Source organism: Antedon bifida, chromosome 2, assembly GCF_963402885.1.
Source record: "Antedon bifida chromosome 2, ecAntBifi1.1, whole genome shotgun sequence".
Classification (NCBI taxonomy): Eukaryota; Metazoa; Echinodermata; class Crinoidea; order Comatulida; family Antedonidae; genus Antedon; species Antedon bifida.
The window spans coordinates 31,251,561-31,278,331 of record NC_136227.1 but is presented as its reverse complement, the minus strand read 5'-3'; the positions used below and the strand labels follow the sequence as shown (position 1 = coordinate 31,278,331).

The 26,771-nt window shown below is 33.6% G+C and overlaps 6 protein-coding genes across 10 annotated transcripts; all 6 read right to left on the bottom strand.

Moving 5' to 3' along the window:
* Positions 1–1,075: 1,075 nt before the first annotated feature.
* LOC144834614 (uncharacterized) lies at positions 1,076–26,201 on the bottom strand. Of its 5 annotated transcripts, none has more exons than XM_078689491.1 (12): positions 26,125–26,201; positions 25,636–25,785; positions 25,435–25,479; positions 24,365–24,560; positions 23,732–23,949; positions 22,999–23,121; positions 22,710–22,873; positions 22,467–22,540; positions 22,107–22,261; positions 21,745–21,831; positions 20,737–20,831; positions 1,076–1,152 (listed from the first exon to the last, which is right to left on the bottom strand). In XM_078689491.1, the coding sequence occupies exons 2-11, from the start codon at positions 25,723–25,725 to the stop codon at positions 20,739–20,741; spliced, it is 1,245 nt and encodes a 414-aa protein (XP_078545617.1). In that variant the 5' UTR covers positions 25,726–25,785; positions 26,125–26,201; the 3' UTR covers positions 1,076–1,152; positions 20,737–20,738. The 5 variants fall into 5 exon arrangements, with proteins under 5 accessions (XP_078545617.1, XP_078545620.1, XP_078545616.1 ...); XM_078689494.1 differs by lacking the exon at positions 1,076–1,152 and adding an exon at positions 7,093–7,150; XM_078689490.1 differs by lacking the exon at positions 1,076–1,152 and adding an exon at positions 18,902–19,040.
* On the bottom strand, positions 8,830–10,463 carry LOC144836217 (trace amine-associated receptor 7h-like). Its single transcript, XM_078691465.1, has 2 exons — positions 10,441–10,463; positions 8,830–10,053 (listed from the first exon to the last, which is right to left on the bottom strand). The coding sequence occupies exon 2, from the start codon at positions 10,019–10,021 to the stop codon at positions 9,314–9,316; it is 708 nt and encodes a 235-aa protein (XP_078547591.1). The 5' UTR covers positions 10,022–10,053; positions 10,441–10,463; the 3' UTR covers positions 8,830–9,313.
* On the bottom strand, positions 12,258–13,157 carry LOC144835616 (trace amine-associated receptor 1-like). Its single transcript, XM_078690696.1, has one exon. The coding sequence runs from the start codon at positions 13,155–13,157 to the stop codon at positions 12,258–12,260; it is 900 nt and encodes a 299-aa protein (XP_078546822.1).
* LOC144834619 (adenosine receptor A3-like) lies at positions 12,868–14,531 on the bottom strand. The gene is made up of 2 exons (XM_078689500.1): positions 13,436–14,531; positions 12,868–12,985 (listed from the first exon to the last, which is right to left on the bottom strand). The coding sequence occupies exon 1, from the start codon at positions 14,390–14,392 to the stop codon at positions 13,436–13,438; it is 957 nt and encodes a 318-aa protein (XP_078545626.1). The 5' UTR covers positions 14,393–14,531; the 3' UTR covers positions 12,868–12,985.
* LOC144835615 (adenosine receptor A2a-like) lies at positions 15,883–16,845 on the bottom strand. Its single transcript, XM_078690695.1, has one exon. It carries the CDS (start codon positions 16,843–16,845, stop codon positions 15,883–15,885), a length of 963 nt encoding a protein of 320 aa, XP_078546821.1.
* On the bottom strand, positions 18,012–20,113 carry LOC144834618 (adenosine receptor A2a-like). Its single transcript, XM_078689499.1, has one exon. The coding sequence runs from the start codon at positions 19,305–19,307 to the stop codon at positions 18,345–18,347; it is 963 nt and encodes a 320-aa protein (XP_078545625.1). The 5' UTR covers positions 19,308–20,113; the 3' UTR covers positions 18,012–18,344.
* Positions 26,202–26,771: the final 570 nt, after the last annotated feature.

Here is a 26,771-nt window from a genome sequence, read left to right as displayed (position 1 = left end):
ATAAGCCTAAAGAAAATTACTGTTTGTTGTCCGACTACATGTATACTTTAAAGAGGAAGATAAATCGAGGCCCGTCTCAGAGACATTGAGAAGAACTCTAGTGAAAGAGTTGGAAGGAAGAGGACTTCTGACACAGCCCCTTGAGCTGCAGCAGACATAGCTAAACATACTTTTCTTCCCAAAGCGCCTCACGGCTCAGAAGAAGACTAAGTATAAAGTGTTAACTACATGTGGAAATGCCCTCGTGCACACTAGATTGAACTGAATGAGGAATTCATTCAAATTTTAACAAAATACTTGTATGATGATTAAAAGCTTGTGTTTCAATCCAATATTTCATTATATTTACCATGTCAAATTAACTTCTTTTTTGAAGAAACTATTTAGTTTACATAATTATGTGCAATTCTAATTCTAAACTCCTCATTTCAAAATAATCGCGTGCAATAAAAAATCAATAAAAGTGAACGACTGACCTAAGTAATATGAACTGATCATACGACAAATTATTGAGCTGTAAAGTAAATACAGATCAGTAAACAAGTTTATACTGAAGATGAAAATAGTAGAAAAAGCAAACCAAAATCTTGACAATAAATACGCGTACATTAATAACAATTATTAAAAGATAACAATAATGTCAGTTGTACCGCATTATACAATATTACATTATAATATTAAGTTCAAAGCATTGTAAATGAACATTTTTACTGATGAAGAAATAAAAGTGGGTCAAACCTACATAAGTAAAAACACAAATAAATACGCATACACTTTGCAGCAACATGTTACTAAAAAAAAGTATTAGAGACAGACTTCGGTTTTTGATTTGAAGCTCTAGTAGGAAAAATGTTTAAAAGACGACGCAGAGCACATGAAAATTGCTGTAGACGACAAACATATATAAACGGATTCACAGCTGAACTCACATAAACAAGAACGTCTGCAATCAAATCATACCAATACAAGTCTGACGTTTGATATATCAAATATAGGACTTGTTTCATAGCATAAGGCAAAAACGTAATACCGAATGCACCAATGACCAAGGCACTTGTTTTAGCTGCTTTGAATCTTTTACGAACAATCCTACGTGTGCTGACTGGAATACTGACAATTCTTTTTTCATGTTTTCTTGCTTCTAAAAAGATTCTGAAATACAATATGATCAATAAGATTGTATCAGTCAAAATCATCCATAAAGTAATGTAACGTTGAACATCAATAGCACGTTGGTCCATCTGGTAACAGAAGAAAATGCCCTCAATCTTGTCCATTGCCCAGTACAACTCCACGGTGCCATAAACACAACCTATAACCCATGACAAAGCAATAGAGAAGTATATTCTATTAAGATTTACAAGTTTATGATACTGTAGCGGTTTCATTATAGAAACGTAGCGATCTACGGTGATGCACAGAAGATGGCACACGGATACTGAAATACAGATATTTGAAGGAATGTACTGTATCTGACATAAGTCAATGTTTTGTAGGTAGAGCGATCTCTGTAAGATACAAGCCCACATAAACATTGGTACGGCGATAATTCCTGTGAGTAGGTCCACGAACGCTAAGCTTCCCAGTAAAACAAACTGTGGTTCGTCATAACTTCGAGTTTGTCGAATCAAAAAAAGAACAAGCGCGTTTCCAGAAATAATAACAACATCCAATGGTATATACACTATTAGAACAAAAATTAAATTATCTCTCATTTCTTCTGTCGTGATATTTCTGAGTGTTAAAAGTTCGTCCATTGTGTACAAGATGTAGAGTAATATTAATTAAAAATGATGGTATGAAATAATCAAATCATTTCCAGCAACAGGTATCAGTATTAAGTTACATTTATAGGTCATATCAATAATTCACTTCCTTATGGATCTACCAGTTACAATATTTATAACACTTAAGCTTGGTTCCCACTAGAACGTAACGCAAGGACGTAAACGCAACGCAAGCGTTTTAACCAATGACAAGCGACGTTATAGACAGTTAGCAATCACAAGCGAATAAGCCATCGCTTGTGATTGGTCAATTCACTTGCGTTGCGTTACGTCCTTGCGTTGCGTCGCTAGTGGGAACCACGCTTTGAGAAGACTACAGTAGTTATCCCACCAACACCAAAGATTAATTTCCTCAACTTGTTTATCATTTGTATCTTCAAGGAAGAAGAAGAATTAATTTAACTCTTCCCTGGTATCTTGTATACTTTTTAGACTTGTTAGCATAATTGTCATCAACATATATCTCTTTTCCAGTGCAAGTAATTCTCTGTTGTTGTAGGATGAATAATGTTGAATCTTTGAAAACCCAATGTAGCTATAACACCACCGAACCGGTATTCAGTGTTAGGTTACTAGCAGAGAAGATAATCTCGGTAGATTATGAAACAACAGTGCTTTTTAATGGTCTTGATAATGACAAACTACACAGGTTTCAACTCTAGTAAAATATGACTGGCAGTGGTAGGCCTACAGCGGGTGACTTTTTAGAACTGAAACGAATTAAATAGGCGGTTTGGATTGTTCTTTGATGTTATCGATGATACAAATCCTTCTTTCATTCGTCCATGGTAGGGCTTGGAAAAAGGTTTGTCTACAGAAAAATCTCGTTTTCTGGATTTTTAGCTGTGGCAGACGCTTTGTTAAAAAGACGACGCAGAGCACATGAAAATTTCCGGAGACGACAAACATATATGAAAGGATTGACAGCTGAACTCATAGTGATTAGAACCTCAGCACTCAAAACATACAAATACACGTCCGAGCGTTGGTATCCGAAAGAGTATACGACTGGTCTCAGGGCATAGGGCAAGTACACAATAATGAATGCTCCGATGATGATAGCACTCGTTTTTGCTGCTCTGTATCTCTTACGAACAATCTTACGTGTGCTTACTGGAATACTGACTATGTTTTTCTCATGTTTCCTTGCTTCTAAAACAATTCTGAAATACATTGTGCTCAGTAAGATTATACCAATTGATCCCATGGCTAAGGTTATGTAACGTTGAACTTCAATAGCGAGTCGATTCATCTGGTAGCAGAAGAAAATTCCATCAATTTTTTCCATTTCTCCGAACAATTGTATCATGCCATAAAAACAACTTATAATCCATGACAAAGCAATAGAAAGGTACATTCTACGGAGAGTTATAAGTTTATGATAGTGTAGTGGTTTTATGATAGAAACGTAGCGATCCACTGTGATAAACAGAAAGTGGAACCAAGAGACAGAGGCACAGATCTTTGAAGGAATATACTGTAACTCGCATACATCAATGTCCTGTAGATAGAGAGATCTCCGTAATATACAACCCCACATATATATTGGTACGGCGATCATTCCTGTGAGTAGGTCCACAAACGCTAAGCTTCCTAATAAAACAAATTGTACTTCGTCATAACTTCGAGTTTGTCGAAGTACAACAAGAATAAGCGCGTTCCCAAAAATAACAACTATATCCAACGGTATATACACTGATAGAAAGAAAATCAAATTATCTCTCATTTCATCTGTCGTAATATTTCTGAGTGTAACAAGTTCATCCATTATGTACAGAATTTAGAATAATATTAATTAAAAATGATGGTATAAAAAAGACGAGTTTTTTCCTGTAACAGGTATAATCCTATCAATACTGTATTGCAATTCTAGGCCGTGTAATAATAATTCATTCCCAGTAAACAAACATAAATATCAGAAGCTATAATCTGTATGTTTCATATTACAAAGTACTGTATCAGAAAATTATATTGTTGACCAGCAGAAAAAAAAACTAAGACAGGTTATCAACTAAAAATTATTCGAAAGATTACTGTAATCTGTACGATAGGAAGAAATGAAAAGAGTAGTTGTATCATAATCCCCAATTTGGTTATCCTTTATATATGTTGTACTTTTTAACATAATTGTGGTAATTCACTGGACTCCCATGACAACCAGTTTGCCTTCAAATCTGGTCACTCAACCGAATTGTGTTTATTTGCTCTTAAACAGATTATCGAGCATTACAACAATCATGGTAGCCCAGTTTATTGCTGTTTCTTGGACGCTAGCAAAGCCTTTGATAAAGTGAACCACTGGACACTTTTCAAGACCTTAATTGACAGGGGTAACCCTTCACCTATAGTTAAGATACTGAGGTCATGGTATAGGAATCAGGAATTTGTTGTTGTTTGTTGTCGATTCTTTCAAAGTTCGTAATGGGGTTCGCCAGGGAGGCGTTATGTCCCCTTTACTTTACAATGTGTACACTGATCCGTTAACTGTTGAACTGACTAAATCAAAAGAAAGTTGTGAAATTAACAGTCTTAAACTGAATTGCCTAAGCTTTGCCGATGACTTGGTCCTGTTGGCTCCGTCAGTGGCTGGCTTACAAAGCCTAATTGGACTCTGTGAAGGTTTTGCTAGTGACCAGGATATTACTTTTAACGAAACCAAATCCAAATGCTTGCTATTTTGCCCGAAAGTCCGCAACGTCAAAGGTGTTCCACATATTACCTTAAATGGGGCACCTCTAAACGTTGATAATTCAATAACCTATCTTGGTCATGTGATCAGTAATAATCTGAGTGATGAAAGTGACATCAACCGTCAATATCGATCTATTTGCATTAGGGCCAACTCCCTAAATAGAAAGTTTGGAAAATGTTCTACTACGACTAAATGTTATCTATTTAAGAGTTACTGTGTCAGCATGTACACCTTATGGTGTAGGTATAATAAGAGCACTTTGAGATCACTGAAAGTATGTTATAACAATGCCTTACGTTTGCTGCTGAAGCAGCCTAGAAATTGTAGTGCAAGCATGATGTTTGTCTTAAATGACGTCCCATCCTTTGATGAGTTAGAAAATATGTTTTTAGTCTTAAAAATCGTATGAACGCAAGTAGTAATTCTTTGATCATGGCCATTAATCGCCACGTTCTTAATGTGTCAAGAATGCACATATAATGGAATGCCTTTTTGCATTGACTTTATATATTTATATATTTTTGTTTTTGTTCTATGAGCTCTTAGATTAAGATTTTTTTTCTCTCTTTTGCTATGGATATATTATGTCACCATGATATTCCGAAATAAAAGGATGAATGAATTGTCATTATCATATGTTAATTATCTTTTCCAATGCGAGTAATTCTCTGTTGTTATAGGATGAATAAATGAATATTTGAAAAACCAATGAGGCCGTTAAACCGAACCGGTAATTGATGCCACTAGCAGAGAAGAAGATAAAGACAAAGATACTCTCAAAAGATTATGACAAACTGCACGGGATTTCAATAAAATATGTTAAACTCGGTATAGGATATGGTGACTCGTTGGTATTCCTACACCACCATTTTCTGAAACTGGAAAACAAGAAAACATCAATGTTTGTCAGTCGTAATATTTGTGCTTGTAAAGTGTTCATCCATTGTGTATAGAATGTAAAGTAATATTTTTTTCAAGATGGTATTGAGAGAACAACCCGTTTCCTGAAATATCAATATCCAATCAGTATAGGCCTATACCAACTGAATGGATATTTTTTTCTACAGATTTTACTAGGAATTTACAATTAGAGTAAAATACATCAAAACCAAATCGTCTGACTTCCGGCAAGTCTTCCGAGAAAATGTCGAGAACATTACTTTTTTGTTTAATTTACAGAGAATAGAAGCTGAATGGACCAAGAGTACAAACAACGATTAATACAATTTTCAAAATGCAGAATGGACTTCTGTCCACAAAGTGTAGATAACATATATTATACAGTAATATTATTATAAATCAAGATGGTATTGAATCAACTTGTTATCTATAGTAATCAATTATATTATATCATAAATTATAGCAATCTTTTCCTCTAATTTATGAACATCCGATCATCAGGGACCTATTTTGACACGCAATCTGATTCCATGTGGTATCAAACAATTCATTTCCTTAATATTATAAAAACACCCGAAAACAATACATTAAACATGAAATTTGTAATTTTCCTTCCTTATACCATTTTATTACTTATAAACATTTTATTTGTACGACATTTTCAACTTTGTGGTGCATGACTTAACTTCTTCAAAAGATTCAAGATTCAAGACATATGGTTGGTTCACTCAAAATGGAAAATAATTTTGCTTTGGCATAATTAAGACAATAAAACTACAGAAAAAAATATCAAATTGCAAAAATGATCAATGGGTCAATGTTAAAATACTATTAATAGACAGATGTTCGCCGAAGTTTGTCAACTGGTCTACACTAGTAACTTTGGCAAATTGTAATTAACAGAGTTTTCTCGAGTTTGCATACATTAACTCCTGTTCTTAGTAATAATGGAACTTACTAAAATAGATAAAGAAAAATCTTGATACAAAAAAGTCCAGCAATATTACCAGCATCGGTTGTTCGCTTTGAAACTATAGTAGGAGATTAGTTAAAATACGGCGAAGAGCACATGAAAATTGCTGTAGACGCCAAACATATATAAACGGATTTACTGCAGAGCTCATATTGATTAGAAGTTCTACAATCAGATTATACCAATACAAGTCTGACGGTTGGTATACCAAATGTACGACCGGTTTCAAAGCATACGGTAAAAACGCAATAACGAATGCTCCGATGATTAAAGCACTCGTTTTAGCTGCTCTGTATCTTTTCCGGACAACCTTCCGTGTGTTGACTGGAATACTGACTATGCTTTTCTCATGTTTCCTTGCTTCTAAAACAATTCTGAAATACATTATCATCAATATCATTGTACCAGTAGATAGCATTACTAAACCTATATAACGTCGAACTTCAATAGCGCGTCGACTCGTTTGATAGCAGAAGAGAATTCCATCAATCTTCTTAATTCCTCCAAACAATTGTACCATGCCGTAAATACAACCCATAATCCACGAGATAGCAATAGATAAGTAGATTCTACGGAGAGTTACAAGTTTATGATAATGTAGCGGTTTCATGATAGAAACGTAGCGATCCACGGTGATCAACAAAAGGTGAGCCCAGGATACTGAACCAAAGGTCATTACAGGAATATACTGCAACTCACATTTACTGTCTGGGTAGTGAGATCCCTGTAATATACAACCCCACATATAGATTGGTACGGCTATCATTCCTGTTAGTAGATCCACAAACGCTAAGCTTCCTAATAAAACAAATTGAGGTTCGTCATAATTTCGAGTTTGTCGAAGTACAAACAAAACAAGACTATTCCCAACAATAATAACTAAATCCAATGGTATATACACTGATAGAACAAAAACTAAATTATCTCTCATTTCGTCAGTGATATTTGTGCTTGTAAAATATTCATCCATTGTGTATAGAATGTAAAGTAATATTTTTTTCAAGATGGTATTCAGAGAACAATCCGTTTCCTGAAATATCAATATCCAATCAGTAGAAGCCTATACCAACTGAATGGATATTTTTTCTACAGATTTTACTAGGAATATACAATTACAGTAAAATACATCAAAACCAAATCGTCTGATTCCGGCAAGTCTTTCAAGAAAAATGTGGACAAACTTACATTTGTAGAGGATATAAGCTGAATGGGCCAAGATTACAAACAAAAATTAATAAAATTATAAAAATGCATGTTGGACTTCTGTCCACAAAGTGTAGTAACAATCTGTAGGAGTATGACTGGTGAAATGGCGGTTTCGTTCTTGGTATCCATTTTACGGTATAACCAGTTAATTCGCAAAAAGCCTGTTTGATTGACAACTGTGATTTAGCGTAGGCTAACAGATTGAATTGTTCTTTAATGTTATCGCCGATACAAGTCCTTCTCTCATTCATCCATGGTGGGGCCTGATACAAACTTACATGTCTACTGACAAATAATCGCTGTTTTAAAGGCAGTAGCCAAACACTAAAAAGTACGCATATCAGGACGTATACATTCCTTTATGATACATGACCCAACTTCTACAAAATAGTTTTCTGAAGTTTGCCGAAGTTTGTCAAAATGTTGTCAACTTTACACTAGTAGCTTTGGCAAATTGTAACTACCAGAGTTTGTAAACGGGAGTTTGCTAGTGAGACTAGACTTAAGTCGGGATTTAGTTTATAAATATGTTTCAGTCTTCACATAGAGTTTGTTTTAAATACTTTAAAAATAAATATCGGGACGTATACATTAATTCCCTTATGATATATGACCCAACTTCCGCAATCTAGTTTTCTGAAGTTTGCCGAAGTTTGTCAATTGGTCTACACTAGTGACTTTGGCAAATAGTAATTACCACAGTTTGTAAACTTGAGTTTGCTAGTGAGGTTTAGTTTAATTTATTATTTTTTATTAATTATATTAATTTAATATTTAATATAAAACACAATATGTGAGAAGGCTGTTAAAATATGTATGTATGTATTTAGTCCAGACAGTTACCGGGTAAACAGTAACTGACTAAAACTCTAGCTGCAGCTCCGTTGCCTTTTATAGGCGAACACAGTGGTTATGCAAATTATGTTCTACTTACATTGGCTAAGTACACCACGTGGTATAATACTACTTTACTGTAGCAACATCTAACAATACAGCAAAAATTAAATTATGTATAATTTCGTTTGTAATAAAATTCCTGCTTATATACATTTCATTCATTCATAATTATTATACAGTAAGATTATTATAAATCAAGATGGTATTGAAGCTTGTTATCTACTAAAAATCTATCTTTTCCTTTAATTAATATCCAATCATCAGGGACCTACTTTGACACGCAATCTGATTCCATGTGGTATCAAACAATTCATTTCCTTAATATTATAAAAACACCAGAAAATACAGTAAACATGACATTTGTAATTTTCCTTTCTTATAACATTTTATTTGTACGGCATTTTCAGCTTTGTGGTGCATGACCTAACTTCTTCAAAAGATTCAAGATTCAAGACATTTTGTTGGTTCACTTAAAATGGAAAATAATTTTGCTTTGGCATAATTAAGACAATAAAACTACAGAAAAATATATCAAATTGCAAAAATGATCAATGGGTCAATGTTAAAATACTGTTAATAGACAGATGTTCGCCAAAGTTTGTCAACTGGTCTACACTAGTAACTTTGGCAAATTGTAATTAACAGAGTTTTCTCGAGTTTGCATACATTAACTCCTGTCCTTAGTAATAATGGAACTTACTAGAATAGGCCTGACAATTACCGAGCTGGCTACAAATTATCTTAATTATTTACAGAACAGCATAAGATTATCAACTTCTAAGCATGAAAATAGATAAAGAAAAATCTTGATACAAAAAAGTCCAGCAATATGACCAGCATCGGTTGTTCGCTTTGAAACTATAGTAGGAGATTAGTTAAAATACGGCGAAGAGCACATGAAAATTGCTGTAGACGCCAAACATATATAAACGGATTTACTGCAGAGCTCATATTGATTAGAAGTTCTACAATCAGATTATACCAATACAAGTCTGACGGTTGGTATACCAAATGTACGACCGGTTTCAAAGCATACGGTAAAAACGCAATAACGAATGCTCCGATGATTAAAGCACTCGTTTTAGCTGCTCTGTATCTTTTCCGGACAACCTTCCGTGTGCTTACTGGAATACTGACTATGCTTTTCTCATGTTTCCTTGCTTCTAAAACAATTCTGAAATACATTATCATCAATATTATTGTACCAGTAGATAGCATTACTAAACCTATAGAACGTCGAACTTCAATAGCGCGTCGACTCGTTTGATAGCAGAAGAGAATGCCCTCAATCTTCTTAATTCCTCCAAACAATTGTACCATGCCGCAAAAACAACCCATAATCCATGAGATAGCAATAGATAAGTAGATTCTACGGAGAGTTACAAGTTTATGATAATGTAGCGGTTTCATGATAGAAACGTAGCGATCCACGGTGATCAACAAAAGGTGAGCCCAGGATACTGAAATAAAGGTCATTACAGGAATATACTGCAACTCACATTTACTGTCTGGGTAGTGAGATCCATGTAATATACAACCCCACATATAGATTGGTACGGCTATCATTCCTGTTAGTAGATCCACAAACGCTAAGCTTCCTAATAAAACAAATTGAGGTTCGTCATAATTTCGAGTTTGTCGAAGTACAAACAAAACAAGACTATTCCCAACAATAATAACTAAATCCAATGGTATATACACTGATAGAACAAAAACTAAATTATCTCTCATTTCGTCAGTGATATTTGTGCTTGTAAAATATTCATCCATTGTGTATAGAATGTAAAGTAATATTTTTTTCAAGATGGTATTCAGAGAACAATCCGTTTCCTGAAATATCAATATCCAATCAGTAGAAGCCTATACCAACTGAATGGATATTTTTTCTACAGATTTTACTAGGAATTTACAATTACAGTAAAATACATCAAAACCAAATCGTCTGATTCCGGCAAGTCTTTCAAGAAAAATGTGGACAAACTTACATTTGTAGAGGATACTGCTGAATGGGCCAAGAATACAAACAAAGATTAATAAAATTATAAAAATGCATGTTGGACTTCTGTCCACAAAGTGTAGTAACAGTCTGTAGGAGTATGCCTGGTGAAATGGCGGTTTCGTTCTTGGTATCCATTTTACGGTATAACCAGTTAATTCGCAAAAAGCCTGTTTGATTGACAACTGTGATTTAGCGTAGGCTAACAGATTGAATTGTTCTTTAATGTTATTGCCGATACAAGTCCTTCTCTCATTCATCCATGGTGGGGCCTGATACAAACTTACATGTCTACTGACAAATAATCGCTGTTTTAAAGGCAGTAGCCAAACACTAAAAAGTACGCATATCAGGACGTATACATTCCTTTATGATACATGACCAAACTTCTACAAAATAGTTTTCTGAAGTTTGCCGAAGTTTGTCAAAATGTTGTCAACTTTACACTAGTAGCTTTGGCAAATTGTAACTACCAGAGTTTGTAAACGGGAGTTTGCTAGTGAGACTAGACTTAAGTCGGGATTTAGTTTATAAATATGTTTCAGTCTTCACATAGAGTTTGTTTTAAATACTTTAAAAATAAATATCGGGACGTATACATTAATTCCCTTATGATATATGACCCAACTTCCGCAATCTAGTTTTCTGAAGTTTGTCAATTGGTCTACACTAGTGACTTTGGCAAATAGTAATTACCACAGTTTGTAAACTTGAGTTTGCTAGTGAGGTTTAGTTTAATTTATTATTTTTTATTAATTATATTAATTTAATATTTAATATAAAACACAATATGTGAGAAGGCTGTTAAAATATGTATGTATGTATTTAGTCCAGAAAGTTACCGGGTAAACAGTAACTGACTAAAACTCAAGCTGCAGCTCCGTTGCCTTTTATAGGCGAACACAGTTGTTATGCAAATTATGTTCTACTTACATTGGCTAAGTACACCACGTGGTATAATACTACTTTACTGTAACAACATCTAATAATAGAGCAACAATTAAATTATATATAATTTCGTCTATAATAAAATTCCTGCTTATATACATTTCATTCATTCATAATTATTATATAGTAAGATTATTATAAATCAAGATGGTATTGAATCTTGTTATCTACTAAAAAATCTATATTTTCCTTTAATTAATATCCAATCATCAGGGACCTACTTTGACACGCAATCTGATTCCATGTGGTATCAAACAATTTATTTCCTTAATATTATAAAAACACCCGAAAACAATACAATAAACATGAAATTTGTAATTTTCCTTCCTTATAACATTTTATTACTTATAAAACATTTTATTTGTACGGCATTTTCAGCTTTGTGGTGCATGACTTAATAACTTTTTCAAAAGATTAAGATTCAAGACATTTTGTTGGTTCACTTAAAATGGAAAATCATTTTGCTTTGGCATAATTAAGACAATAAAACTACAGAAAAATATATCAAATTGCAAAAATGATAGGTCAATGTTAAAATACTGTTAATAGACAAATGTTGATACTGACAAACTAGTTCGCCGAAGTTTGTCAACTGGTCTACACTAGTAACTTTGGCAAATTGTAATAAACAGAGTTTTCTCGAGTTTGCATACATTAACTCCTGTTCTTAGTAATAATGGAACTTACTAGAATAGGCCTGACAATTACCGAGCTGGCTACAAATTATCTTAATTATTTACAGAACAGCATAAGATTATCAACTTCTAAGCATGAAAATAGATAAAGAAAAATCTTGATACAAAAAAGTCCAGCAATATGACCAGCATCGGTTGTTCGCATTAAAACTACAGTAAGAAATTAGTTTAAAAGACGTCGAAGAGAACATGAAAATGTCTGTAGACGCCAAACATATATAAACGGATTTACTGCAGAGCTCATATAGAGAAGAAGTTCTGCAATCAGATTATACCAAAAAGAGTCTGACGGTTGGTATACCAAATATACGACCGGTTTCAGAGCACAAGGCAAAAACGCAATAACGAATGCTCCGATTATCAAAGCGCTCGTTTTAGCTGCTCTGTATCTATTACGAACAACCTTCCGTCTGCTTACTGGAATACTGACTATGCTTTTCTCATGTTTCCTTGCTTCTAAAACAATTTTGAAATACATTACCATCAATAAAATTGTACCAGTAGGCATCATTACTAAAGCTATATAACGTTGAACTTCAAAAGCGCGTCGATCCATTTGGTAGCAGAAGAGAATGCCCTCAATCTTCTTAATTCCTCCATACAATTGTATCATGCCGTAAAAACAACCCATAATCCATGAGATAGCAATAGAGAAGTAGATTCTACGGAGAGTTACAAGTTTACGATACTGTAGTGGTTTCATTATAGAAACGTAGCGATCCACGGTGATCAACAAAAGGTGAGACCAAGACACTGAAATAAAGGTCATTAGAGGAATATACTGCAACTCACATTTACTGTGTGGGTAGTGAGATCCCTGTAATATACAAGCCCACATATACATTGGTACGGCTATCATTCCTGTTAGTAGATCCACAAACGCTAAGCTTCCTAGTAAAATAAATTGAGGTTCGTCATAATTTCGAGTTTGTCGAAGTACAAACAAAACAAGACTATTCCCAACAATAATACCTAAATCCAATGGTATATACACTGATAGAACAAAAATTAAATTATCTCTCATTTCGTCAGTGATATTTGTGCTTGTAAAATGTTCATCCATTGTGTATAGAATGTAAAGTAATATTTTTGTTTAAAGATGGTATTGAGAGAACAATCTGTTTCCTGAAATAATAATATCCAATCAGTAGAAGCCTATACCAACTGAATTGATTTTTTTTGTTTACAGATTTTACTAAGAATTTGCAATTAGGCCTACAGTAAAATAAATACATCAAAACCAAATCGTCTGATTTCCGGCAAGTCTTCCGAGAAAATGTGGACAAAATTACTTTTTGTTTACATTTATAGAGAATAGAAGCCTGACACAAACGTACATACCTACTGACAAATATCGCTTTCTGGATTTTTAGCTGTGGCAGACGTTTTGATAAAAAGACGACGCAGAGCACATGAAAATCGCCGGAGACGACAAACATATATGAACGGATTCACCGCAGAGCTCATATTGACTAGAATATCTCCAATCTGAACATACCAATACAAGTCTGGGCGTTTGTATCCAAAGGAGTGTACCACTGGTCTCAGCGTATAGGGCAAGTACACAATAACGAATGCTCCGATGATGATGGCACTCGTTTTAGCTGCTCTGTATCTTTTACGAACAACCTTCCGTGTTTTTACTGGAATGCTGACTATGTTTTTCTCATGTTTCCTTGCTTCTAAAGCAATTCTGAAATACATTATCATCAATAAGATTGTACCAGTAGGCATCATTACTAAAGCTATATAACGTTGAACTTCAATAGCGCGTCGATCCATTCGGTAGCAGAAGAAAATTCCATCAATCCTTTTCATTTCCCCGAACAATTGTACCATGCCGTAAAAACAACCTATAATCCATGAGAATACAATGGAAAAGTAGATTCTACGGAGAGTTACAAGGTTATAATATTGTAACGGTTTCATTATAGAAACGTAGCGATCCACGGTGATTAATAGAAGGTGCCAACCAGAGATTGTGATAAACATTTTTGAAGGAATATACTGTAATTCACACTCATACACATTCTGTAAATAGAGCGATCTGCGTGAGATACAAGCCCACATAAACATTGGTACGGCGATAATTCCTGTCAGCAGGTCCACAAACGCTAAGCTTCCCAGTAAAACAAACTGTGGTTCGTCATAACTTCGAGTTTGTCGAATTACAAAAAGAACAAGCAAGTTTCCAACAACAATAACTAAACCCAATGGTATGTACACTGCTAGAACAAAAATAAAATTATCTCTCATGTCGTCTGTTGTGATATTTCTGAGTGTAAGAAGTTCATCCATTGTATATACTGTAGAATGTACTACAGTATTAATTAAAAACGAAGATAGATAACATTGAAGTGGCTTCCTATTGCACTGGGCCAACCCTTTCCTGTAGATAATTCATTAACATTGATTGAATTTCAGTTTGAATAGCGACTACTGTTACAGACACTAACCAATACAATAATACCAATATCAGTACATAAAATCAGGATTTCCTAATAGTATTTAAAACAAACATCTGTGAAAACATAATAGTTTTAAATAGCGGACTCAAAATGTTGAGTTTATTGAATTACAAAAAGAACAAGTGCGTTTCCAGAAATACTAACTAAACCCAATGGTATGTACACTGATGATTTTTTTACAAAAATGAAATTACGGTATCTCTCATTTCGTCAATCGTAATATTTCTGCTTGTAAAATCCATTGTATACAGAATGTAAAGTATATATATTTTTAAAGATGGTATTGAGAGAATAATCCCTTTCCTGAACATATATCAATATCCAATCAGTAGAGGTCTATACCAACTGTGCAACGGTTTCAGAATCTGTACATGAATATTTTGTCCTACACAGATTTTACTAGGAATTTAGAATAACGGTATATACTACACAAAACCAAACTGGTTTCCGAGAAGTCTTGTAATACATATTTGTTTCAATGTTTATTGATCTCAAGCAGTTTGAAAATGTGGAGAAAAATTACTTTTGTTTACATTTGTAGAGAATATAATGAGTACAAACCAAGATCAATCAAATGATCAAAATGCAGGATGGACTTTTCACAAAGTGTAGTAACCATCTGGAGCAATCTGCCTGATGATATGTTGTTTTGCTGCACTGACATGGCGGAACTTCTTCAAATATCGACCTGACAGTGGAGGTTTAAATGTACTGGTCTAAACCTTTGTCCAAGTCATATTCTTTTACATACAAGATCATTTATTATGGACAAGAAAAAAATCCCAATTTAGTATTTAAATATGTCTATGTGTTGAATAAAGATATAAACAAGAGACACTCAAGCCTCGATTTTTGCCATGCCAACATATAGGTGGCTGGATATAACACATTATCTTAAAATATTGATAGTACAAGTACAACATATAATTGTATCTTAAAGCTCTGTCTACACTTAATCAAACTAGTTTGACAAAAAAAGTGTGATGTGCCCAAATATGGTAGTGATATGTCATCGTGTCCATATATGGGCAAATCACATGTTTTTGTCACATAAAGTTTGATAGTGTAGACAGAGCTTTAGAATAAAACCATTCGTCAAATGTTGATAGAATAAAATACAATTGTTCATCAACATATTATATATTTTAATCCTCGAAAAAATGCGCTATACGATTTATACAAGGGTACGATCGTTCTTGATATCCATTTTACGGTATAACCAGTTAATTCACGATTGACAACTGTTATTTAGCGTAGACTAAATAACAGACTGGATTGTTTTTTAATGTTATCGTCAGCTGATACAAATCCTTCTCTCATTCATCCATGGCAGGGCCTTGTAAAATGTCTACTGACAAATATCGCAGACCGTTTGACAAAAAGACGACGCAGAGCACATGAAAATTGCCGGAGACGACAAACATATATGAACGGATTCACTGCAGAGCTCATATTGACTAGAACATCTCCAATCTGAACATACCAATACACGTCTGAGCGTTGGTATCCAAAGAAGTATACGACTGGTCTCAGCGTATATGGCAAGTAAACAATAACGAATGCTCCGATGATGATGGCACTCGTTTTAGCTGCTCTGTATCTTTTCCGAACAACCTTTCGTGTTTTTACTGGAATACTGACTATGTTTTTCTCATGTTTCCTTGCTTCTAAAACAATTCTGAAATACATTATTATCAATAAGATTGTACCAGTAGGCATCATTACTAAAGCTATATAACGTTGAACTTCAATACCGCGTCGATCCATTTGATAGCAGAAGAAAATTCCATCAATCCTTTTCATTTCCCCGAACAATTGTACCATGCCGTAAAAACAACCTATAATCCATGAGAATACAATGGAAAAGTAGATTCTACGGAGAGTTACAAGGTTATAATATTGTAACGGTTTCATTATAGAAACGTAGCGATCCACGGTGATTAATAGAAGGTGCCAACTAGAGATTGTGATAAACATTTTTGAAGGAATATACTGTAATTCACACTCATACACATTCTGTAAATAGAGCGATCTGCGTGAGATACAAGCCCACATAAACATTGGTACGGCGATAATTCCTGTCAGCAGGTCCACAAACGCTAAGCTTCCCAGTAAAACAAACTGTGGTTCGTCATAACTTCGAGTTTGTCGAATTACAAAAAGAACAAGCAAGTTTCCAACAACAATAACTAAACCCAATGGTATGTACACTGCTAGAACAAAAATAAAATTATCTCTAATGTCGTCTGTTGTGATATTTCTGAGTGTAAGAAGTTCATCCATTGTATATACTGTAGAACGTACTACAGTATTAATTAAAAACGAAGATAGATAACATCGAAGTGGCTTCCTATTGCACCGGGCCAACCCTTTCCTGTAGATAATTCATTAACATTGATTGAATTTCAGTTTGAATAGCGACTACTGTTACAGACACTAACCAATACAATAATACCAATATCAGTACATAAAATCAGGATTTCCTAATAGTATTTAAAACAAACATCTGTGAAAACATAATAGTTTTAAATAGCGGACTCAAAATGTTGAGTTTATTGAATTACAAAAAGAACAAGTGCGTTTCCAGAAATACTAACTAAACCCAATGGTATGATTTTTTTACAAAAATGAAATTACGGTATCTCTCATTTCGTCAATCGTAATATTTCTGCTTGTAAAATCCATTGTATACAGAATGTAAAGTATATATATTTTTAAAGATGGTATTGAGAGAATAATCCCTTTCCTGAACATATATCAATATCCAATCAGTAGAGGTCTATACCAACTGTGCAACGGTTTCAGAATCTGTACATGAATATTTTGTCCTACACAGATTTTACTAGGAATTTAGAATAACGGTATATACTACACAAAACCAAACTGGTTTCCGAGAAGTCTTGTAATACATATTTGTATTGTAATACATATTTGTTTCAATGTTTATTGATCTCAAGCAGTTTGAAAATGTGGAGAAAAATTACTTTTGTTTACATTTGTAGAGGATATAATGAGTACAAACCAAGATCAATCAAATGATCAAAATGCAGGATGGACTTTTCACAAAGTGTAGTAACCATCTGGAGCAATCTGCCTGATGATATGTTGTTTTGCTGCACTGACATGGCGGAACTTCTTCAAATATCGACCTGACAGTGGAGGGTTAAATGCACTGGTCTAAACCTTTGTCCAAGTCATATTCTTTTACATACAAGATCATTTATTATGGACAAGAAAAAAATCCCAATTCAGTATTTAAATATGTCTATGTGTTGAATAAAGATATAAACAAGAGACACTCAAGCCTCGATTTTTGCCATGCCAACATATAGGTGGCTGGATATAACACATTATCTGAAAATATTGATAGTACAAGTACAACATATAATTGTATCTTAAAGCTCTGTCTACACTTAATCAAACTAGTTTGACAAAAAAAGTGTGATGTGCCCAAATATGGTAGTGATATGTCATCGTGTCCATATATGGGCAAATCACATGTTTTTGTCACATAAAGTTTGATAGTGTAGACAGAGCTTTAGAATAAAACCATTCGTCAAATTTTGATAGAATAAAATACAATTGTTCATCAACATATTATATATTTTAATCCTCGAAAAAAATACGCTATACGATTTATACATGGGTACGATTGTTCTTGATATCCATTTTACGGTATAACCAGTTAATTCACGATTGACAACTGTTATTTAGCGTAGACTAAATAACAGACTGGATTGTTTTTTAATGTTATCGTCAGCTGATACAAATCCTTCTCTCATTCATCCATGGCAGGGCCTTGTAAAATGTCTACTGACAAATATCGCAGACCGTTTGACAAAAAGACGACGCAGAGCACATGAAAATTGCCGGAGACGACAAACATATATGAACGGATTCACTGCAGAGCTCATATTGACTAGAACATCTCCAATCTGAACATACCAATACACGTCTGAGCGTTGGTATCCAAAGAAGTATACGACTGGTCTCAGCGTATATGGCAAGTAAACAATAACGAATGCTCCGATGATGATGGCACTCGTTTTAGCTGCTCTGTATCTTTTACGAACAACCTTCCGTGTTTTTACTGGAATGCTGACTATGTTTTTCTCATGTTTCCTTGCTTCTAAAGCAATTCTGAAATACATTATCATCAATAAGATTGTACCAGTAGGCATCATTACTAAAGCTATATAACGTTGAACTTCAATAGCGCGTCGATCCATTCGGTAGCAGAAGAAAATTCCATCAATCCTTTCCATTTCCCCGAACAATTGTATCATGCCGTAAAAACAACCTATAATCCATGACAAAACAATGGAAAAGTAGATTCTACGGAGAGTTATAAGGTTATAATATTGTAGCGGTTTCATTATAGAAACGTAGCGATCCACGGTGATTAATAGAAGGTGCCAGGCAGAGATTGTGATAAACATTGTTGAAGGAATATACTGTAACTCACACATATCAACATTCTGTAAATAGAGCGATCTGCGTGAGATACAAGCCCACATAAACATTGGTACGGCGATAACTCCTGTGAGTAGATCCACAAACGCTAAGCTTCCTAGTAAAACAAACTGTGGTTCGTCATAACTTCGAGTTTGACGAATTACAAAAAGAACAAGCACATTTCCAACAATAACAACTAAACCCAATGGTATGTACACTGATAGTACAAATATCAAATTATCTCTCATTTCTTCAGTCGTGACATTTCTGCTTGTAAAAACTTCATCCATTGTGTACAGAATTTACTTTATAGTATTAATTATTAATTAAGAACGATTAATTGTTTTCCTGTAACAGATATATCTAATACGTACAGTACATTACATTGCATCTCAATCCGAAAAAAAAAAGTGCATCAAACGAATCTTATGTTTATCTGAAATAGGGAAACTAAAGAAAATATAACATTTTATACATACTGGCTTATGTGAAACTACTCTAACATTTCCTGTTACAGATACTACTAACCGATACAGTTCTCAATTTACGTTCATTACGTAAAATGATTTCCTAATAGTACTTAAACAAACATCCTATTTCCTCATAATAGTTTTAAATAGCATATAAATATTAATATTTAGAATTTTTACTATTATGAGGTAAAAAGTTATGTTAACTCATTTCCTACTGACATTTAAAATTGTATAAAAATAACATTTAAAATGCCAGGAGAATTGACAGTGTTATTCTTTATATACTGTATCTGAATCAAAAGAAGTTTATAGGTGCATGTGCCCAGTGAATTTGAAATCATTTGAAAACCGATACCGTAGATAGTGAAACCAAAATACGCTAGCTATACTCTTCTGTCCTTTAAGGCAACATCAACTAGACAAAAGTAATGCATATACCGACACTGTTTGTGGTTGGCATAAGCTCTATCAAGTATTGTATTGTAAAAATGATCATTATTTAATTTATTGTTTTAATGATTTGCATGGTGATAAGTATTTAAAGTTTGTAATAATATCACAACTATTTTCTCTTTCAATCGATTAGAACAGCCTTGAGGCCTACAGCCAAATTTGTTTGAAACATATTGCAACACAGCTTCACCCCACCCCACACTTCCACCCCACTCACGATAGATAGATGTTCATAGATCTGCTTGCAGCACTCACTTGCAATTTGCCAATTCTAATATCACATTTTAGTTCTGTAAAGAAAAATCTGTCTTTGTAGGAAGCCAATTCAATTGGTGTTGTAAGTCTGTTTAAAGTAGTTATTTTGTTGATGTTTCTTATCCTAGGGGCATCTAGGCTTAGCTACAAAATGCAAGTTATAATAATTTGCAAATTCTAGTAATATCACATTTTAGTTCTGTAAAGAAAAATCTGTCTTTGTAGGAAGCCAATTCAATTGGTGTAGTATGTCTGTTTAAAGTAGTTATTTTGTTGATGTTTCTTATCCTAGGGGCATCTAGGCTTAGCTACAAAATGCAAGTTATAATAATTTGCAAATTCTAGTAATATCACATTTTAGTTCTGTAAAGAAAAATCTGTCTTTGTAGGAAGCCAATTCAATTGGTGCTGTAAGTCTGTTTAAAGTTTTTTATCCGTGTTTATAATTTATATAATTGTTATTTTATATATTCACTCATAAGCCAGAATTGGCTGGTCTTGTATTACATAAATAAATAAAATAAATACCATACTATACCGTCATTTATAGCTTTCCGCATGGTTGATCTTGACTCCTCCCATCTGTAGTATGTATCTGTCAGGATTATCATCCCATCTTCCTGGTCTTTTTACCTGAAAAATATAACAGATCATGTATGTCAACAAGCTGCTTTTTTCTAGAAAATTAAATTTTGAAAGCATCCAGATTCAGTTCGGCTGCACCTTAAAGATGTATTGTCCCTAGAAACACAAAAAATAAAGGTCAAAATATTCTAAATTTAAATTGGCCATATCAAAGCAATATTAAAGTTATTCACTTTAAGTCGAAAATTTGAGCCAAAAACAACAAGTTTACGTAATTAACAGGTAAATTAATTTGATTACATTTCGTCTGGAAAATCATTGTGAGTGAAAGTAAACAAAGATTTCAAACCACGAGTATGCATTTTGCATGATGCTAATTAGGATTGTTTACAACTCGTCACGGTTGAGAAGGTGTTCTCACACAAATCGCGAGGAAGTTTTATGATTATGCATACAGAGTAGCCAAATAAGCGCGTTGCATTATGAGATATGTTTTGATCGAAAACTTTGACTTGAAGTCAAAGTTATTTTTTAAACAAAAAAACGTCTGTATTTCAGGTTTTTTTTCGACTAATTTTTGGTGAAAGTTAATAACTATTATGATACTTCAAAATGACCCACTTTTTCGAAATCTTTTTTTTTTTATTTTTTTGGAATTAGTCAAAGGGACAATACATCTTTAACTAAAATTACTCCTTCAAACAAATTCTGCCGACACCTGAATGAGTTTAATGTACTCCTTCAAAGTAAACTTTTAGAAAATAAGAAACATTTCTAACTACAACCAGGATACAAAATCCTTTTATTATGGTATTATTAAAAATACACAACTTTTCAAGCCAGCACAATGGTGTCCCATGATAGGAGAGTTGACTGTATCTGATTGGTCGATTTGCTACTGCCATATTCATGAGAGATTGTTGTGCTACAATTCAAGAAAATAGAATATTTTTATCTTTACCTTTAGATTTCTTTCTGAATCTTTAAGCTCTCTCTCTTTTTGTTTCATCTGATCTGTTTTTGCAGCTTCTCCTCCACAACCCCACACCTAAAAAAATTCATTTTGTTTCCATGTATATTATTTCTAAAAATTCTATTTCAAATTTGTATTAACAATATTAATAAGTAGGTTTAAATAAAGAAGCATTACATCAAAAAATTGCCAGCAAAATACAGAAAATTTAAGGATTTCATAATTAATATGAGACTTATTATGGTGGGATAAGGTCTTATTAATGTTTAAAAAAAATGTGGAATATGATCAATTGGAAATGGTAATATTTAATATAAATAAAATAATCATTTTTAATGTAATCTACACACCTCAATTCTTTTTAGAGTAAACTTCTCCATTTTATATGTAACCTCTTCCATTCCATGTTCAATGGAAATTACAGGATTCCTAGAATTTCGACCAACACTTATCCCTTTTGGAATGTTCCGAGAACGTATGTTAAAATTGACCATCCCAGTTCCTTCTGAAATTAAAATAAATTTAATTTTGAAAACGGGGGAAAATAAAAACCAAATATTGTAAAGCAGACAAACGGTGTCAGTGTTAATGGAGGTGGCTGTACTAAGAGGGGTTTATTAGGTACCGTTTCGGTTCTGGTATTGGCAGCAAAACTAAGCAATTCTAGATTTGAGTAAACAAATGCAACAAACACTACTTGAATGGTTTACCTTCTATTATTTCATATTTGGATGTTAACACAATACATGCACAATTGACACCACCAATGCGATCAGTACTTTCTCTGAACAAAGTAAAATAGTATGAAAAAATCATGTTGCTATCTCATAATAAATTTGTTAATCTAAAGTACTAAAATTGGCAACTAACTCAAAGAAAACTGCTTGCTTTTTCATATTGCCATATTAACCCATAGTTCATATTGTTATTATCTACAAATAATGAATCTTTACCTCCACTCTGTATCAAGAGCAACAGCGACAACATGATCGTTGAACGCAATTAACGTAAGTGTCGGACCTCGATACGCTAGAACATGATGTTGAAAACGGTTTATGCTCTGACCGTGCTCGCTACTGTTGTACAATGTCGTAAAAAATGAATACCGAATTTCCAGCTAAAATACAAAAATATTTGTACTAAAAACCACCTAATTTTACAAGCTACTGTATGAAGGAAATTTCATAATAACAAGTGATTTCTATCAACTTGATAAATTGATATTTGTTTTAAAATACTTACAGAATTGGATGCACTTTGGACACTGGTGTAAAGAGGTGGAAGACTAGAAGTAAACAACCACCAAGATGCCATGTTAAGTAGTTGTCCTGCTGTCTCGCTAAGACCATCAACACAATCTACACTCTGTTTATGATAACAAATAAAATCAAAACATTAAATCACATTTCTAACTTAAAACTAAATTAGAATTCTAATGTTTTTTTTGGTTAGAATTAGTGTCGATATATGTATTATCAATTTATTCATTTATGAGGTGCTCTTTACAAGAAAGGTCTTACATCATTTAGAGAAAAGAATAAGAAACAAAAAGGTGATTTTAAAACAGATTTAAACTGTAATACCATAATGAAGTGTATTTTCAAAGGAAAGTGAGAAGTGGAATTTGCCAAGATTGTTTTAGTACTTTAAAGCTACAAAACTGGACAATAGGCAGTTTGAGCTGACCAAAAAGTGGACATTGGTGAGTTTGAGAAGGACCAAAAAGTGGACATTGGGCAGTTTGAGCTGACCAAAAACTGGACATTGGCAGTTTGGGCTGACCAAAATCTGGACATTGGGCAGACAAAAAACTGGACATTTAGCAGTTTGGGCTGACCAAAAAGTGGACATTGGGCAGTTTGGGCTGAAAGTCTTCAGAATGATTTTCAGACATTTGAAATTTCTGGTTTTAGAAAGTTTTCCAATTTTCGGAAATCCATTGTTCAAATGAATTGACTGTATAATGAATCCTGACCTCTGACATTCCAGGTCGTGTAATCTGAGTTGCCAACCATCGATGTATGTCAGTTACAAGTCTAGGACAAGTTGTCTGAAGATAATTGTCATCGTTAGACATCATAATACCTGCAGCGACCGATTTCATAGTATTCCTGTCCGCTTCCGATATATTGTGATTAATGTTGAGGATGGATAGAGACAAAATGAAACCAGTTTCAACAAATTCTTCAATATCTAAAAAAATGGAAGAAACATAAAAAATATTTAAATTAAGTTTTTACATAACAAAATTGTCCCCCAATTGTCCTTCAAAAACATAAAAAATGAAGATTAATTAAATCAGACTTTGAATAAGTTATTTTTTAGTGTTAATAAGTTATTCACTTTCGTAGAAACAAAACCCAGAAAAATAATGTTTTCATTTATAAAGAGACAATATAAATGAATAAATGCAACCAAAATGCCTTTGGCTGGCAGCCAATTTGACTATTTTTTTCTTTAAACTACAGTTTTTTCAGGTAAATAAATTTTTGTTCGATCCAATTTTTGGTCAATATGTGACATTAAAATGGCATATTCTACAACAAAAATTGTAAGAATTAATCTTCAGGGGGACAATATATCTTTAAAAAAGTGGCTTTTTCTCTACCTTTTTCTTCACGTTTCCCATCCTGAGATTCATATAAAGAAAGATAAAACTTGATTTTGTCTGCTAATGATTCAATATGCAAAATTTCTAAAAATAACTTTTTCACATTTTCAAAGAAATCATTATGGTTTGAACTTTGAACCAACTTCCTGTAGATCCTTCCAGCAAGAGGATGTCCATCGGAGGGAAATGTATTCTATAAAATAAAAAAACAAAACAAGTAGTTAAAGACCCCTTCCCTGTAATTTTGGACGTTTTTTGGAAAATAATACATATATATCACTTTAAAAACATTAAACCATGTCATTCCTTGTCTTAAATGTACGTTTTATGGTAAATTATGATAAAAAGTGGGAAACAATGCACTACCTAAGTAGCTCGCGGCGATCGACCTCTCGTGGACGGTCTTAGGCCTAGCCTAGCTAGGCTTAGTTTTGTAGGCCTAGCTGGTAAACATCGGTAACGTACGAACATCGTACACTAGCTATATACCTAGCCTGACATTGCATTAATTGTCTTTCTATTTTTGCCAGACTCCGTTGATACAAATTGGGGAAAACCCGGTATTTTCGCTGAAAAGTTAGGAGTCTTCCATTTGTTTTGGCCTCACGATCGATCGAAAAGTGGGCGAATTACAGGTGAAAAACAAAAATATCAATCCGCGCGCAATGCATTTTGGGATTTATAGCGGGCCGCTATAATTATTAGAATCAACTTATTTTTCACATTTTTAACCGTTTAAAGACGAAAAAAGTTATCGCAATAGGACCATATAGTATTATTTTTACATTAAATATAGTTTGTGATCTTAAATTAGATCTACAAAACGTAGGGAAGGGGGCTTTAATGACAAAGTATTTATGTTGTGGTCTATTCCTGCTTCATAAAATAACTTATAATTGTATACACTGTCAATTATTTTATTGCTATACCAACGTCTTTACATCCCATCCGAAGAACAGTAAAGCATCTTGCATAAGGATACAAATACTTAAGCAATGGTACAGACAGGACTCGAACCCATGTCTTTTACATTCTAGTCTGAAATACCATCATCATAAGAAACTCACTTTAAAGTTTTCTTCAGTGACAGACTGACAATCATCTTTAAGTTTCTAAAAAATGGAAGTTGATAAAGAATATAATTATTGATTTATAACTCTACTGTAGGTAACGAAGGTCATATCAATTGACATGACATTGACCTAGGTCGTCGCAAATCTCAACATGAGGACATGACATCTTAACTGATATTATAAAATGGTACCTACGTTCATAAATGGCTCCAATCTACTAGAAGCTGTCACCCTCTCCGATGCACTTTGTGGAGTCTCAGTTTCTTTGCTGGATTGGCCTCCCATATTTTCATAAAGTAAATAGCCTGCATATATGATGATACACTGATAGTACAGTCTTTTTTTCTGATAAAAAAATAAAAATTTAATTAAAACAAAATAAAAATTGTAAAAAATAATAATTTCTATAGGCCTATATACATTTTTAAACGTACATTTATGTTAGATCAAAAATGTATACGCGACCGATTCTAAACAACCGCGACCGATATCGTTAAAAACCCCTTTAATGTTGGACTACTACTACTATCATAGCCTACTAAACTATGCCTACTAGGCTAGGCTAGGCCTATTTATATTTACTAGGCCTAGGCCTACTATTAAGTAGCGCTAGACTCTAGACTTAGCTACACAATGCAAAATTGCAAGTTATAATAAGACAAATCTAAAAAGTTCACTGCTTACTTATACACCTATGAGATGTTATAATGTTTACAAGGCCTAGGCCTACGACACTACAGACGGACGGAGGAGGACGTACTAGAAGAGCGACGAGAGGAGAGGCTGCACGTCACAGAGACGACGGGCATTAAAAACGAAAATATTTATGGCACGCCAAGGCTGACATAACTAATAGATATTCTACGTACACTCCTGCCTATGTCCCTGATTCCAATTTGTAACAAATAATGTCTTTCATTTTAAATAAAGTATTTTAAAATTTCCTTTGCTCAGATTTCGATTAATTGAATGTTTTGTTGAATGTTGTTTTTCGTCGGATTATAAATTCCTGTTTTTTTTATTCCTGGAATCAAAGTTACATATAAATGAATGTTTTGCAATGATGCATGTCCATGACAATAGTAACGACTCGCAATTTTCACAATATTCGTTAATAAATTTAGAAGTTTAGAGTGGATAAACCATTCATTCATCATTAAAGTTCAAAAATTTCACTAGCTGTGACGAACGCGCCATATCCATGCCAGTTTTATGTAGGCCTACACCTACGTGAGGACGCATGGAATTATTATAGTTCATAGACAAAATACTTTGTACGATTGAACAGGACGACCTCTTTTTCCTCGACTAAAATCAAAAGCTGTCGTACT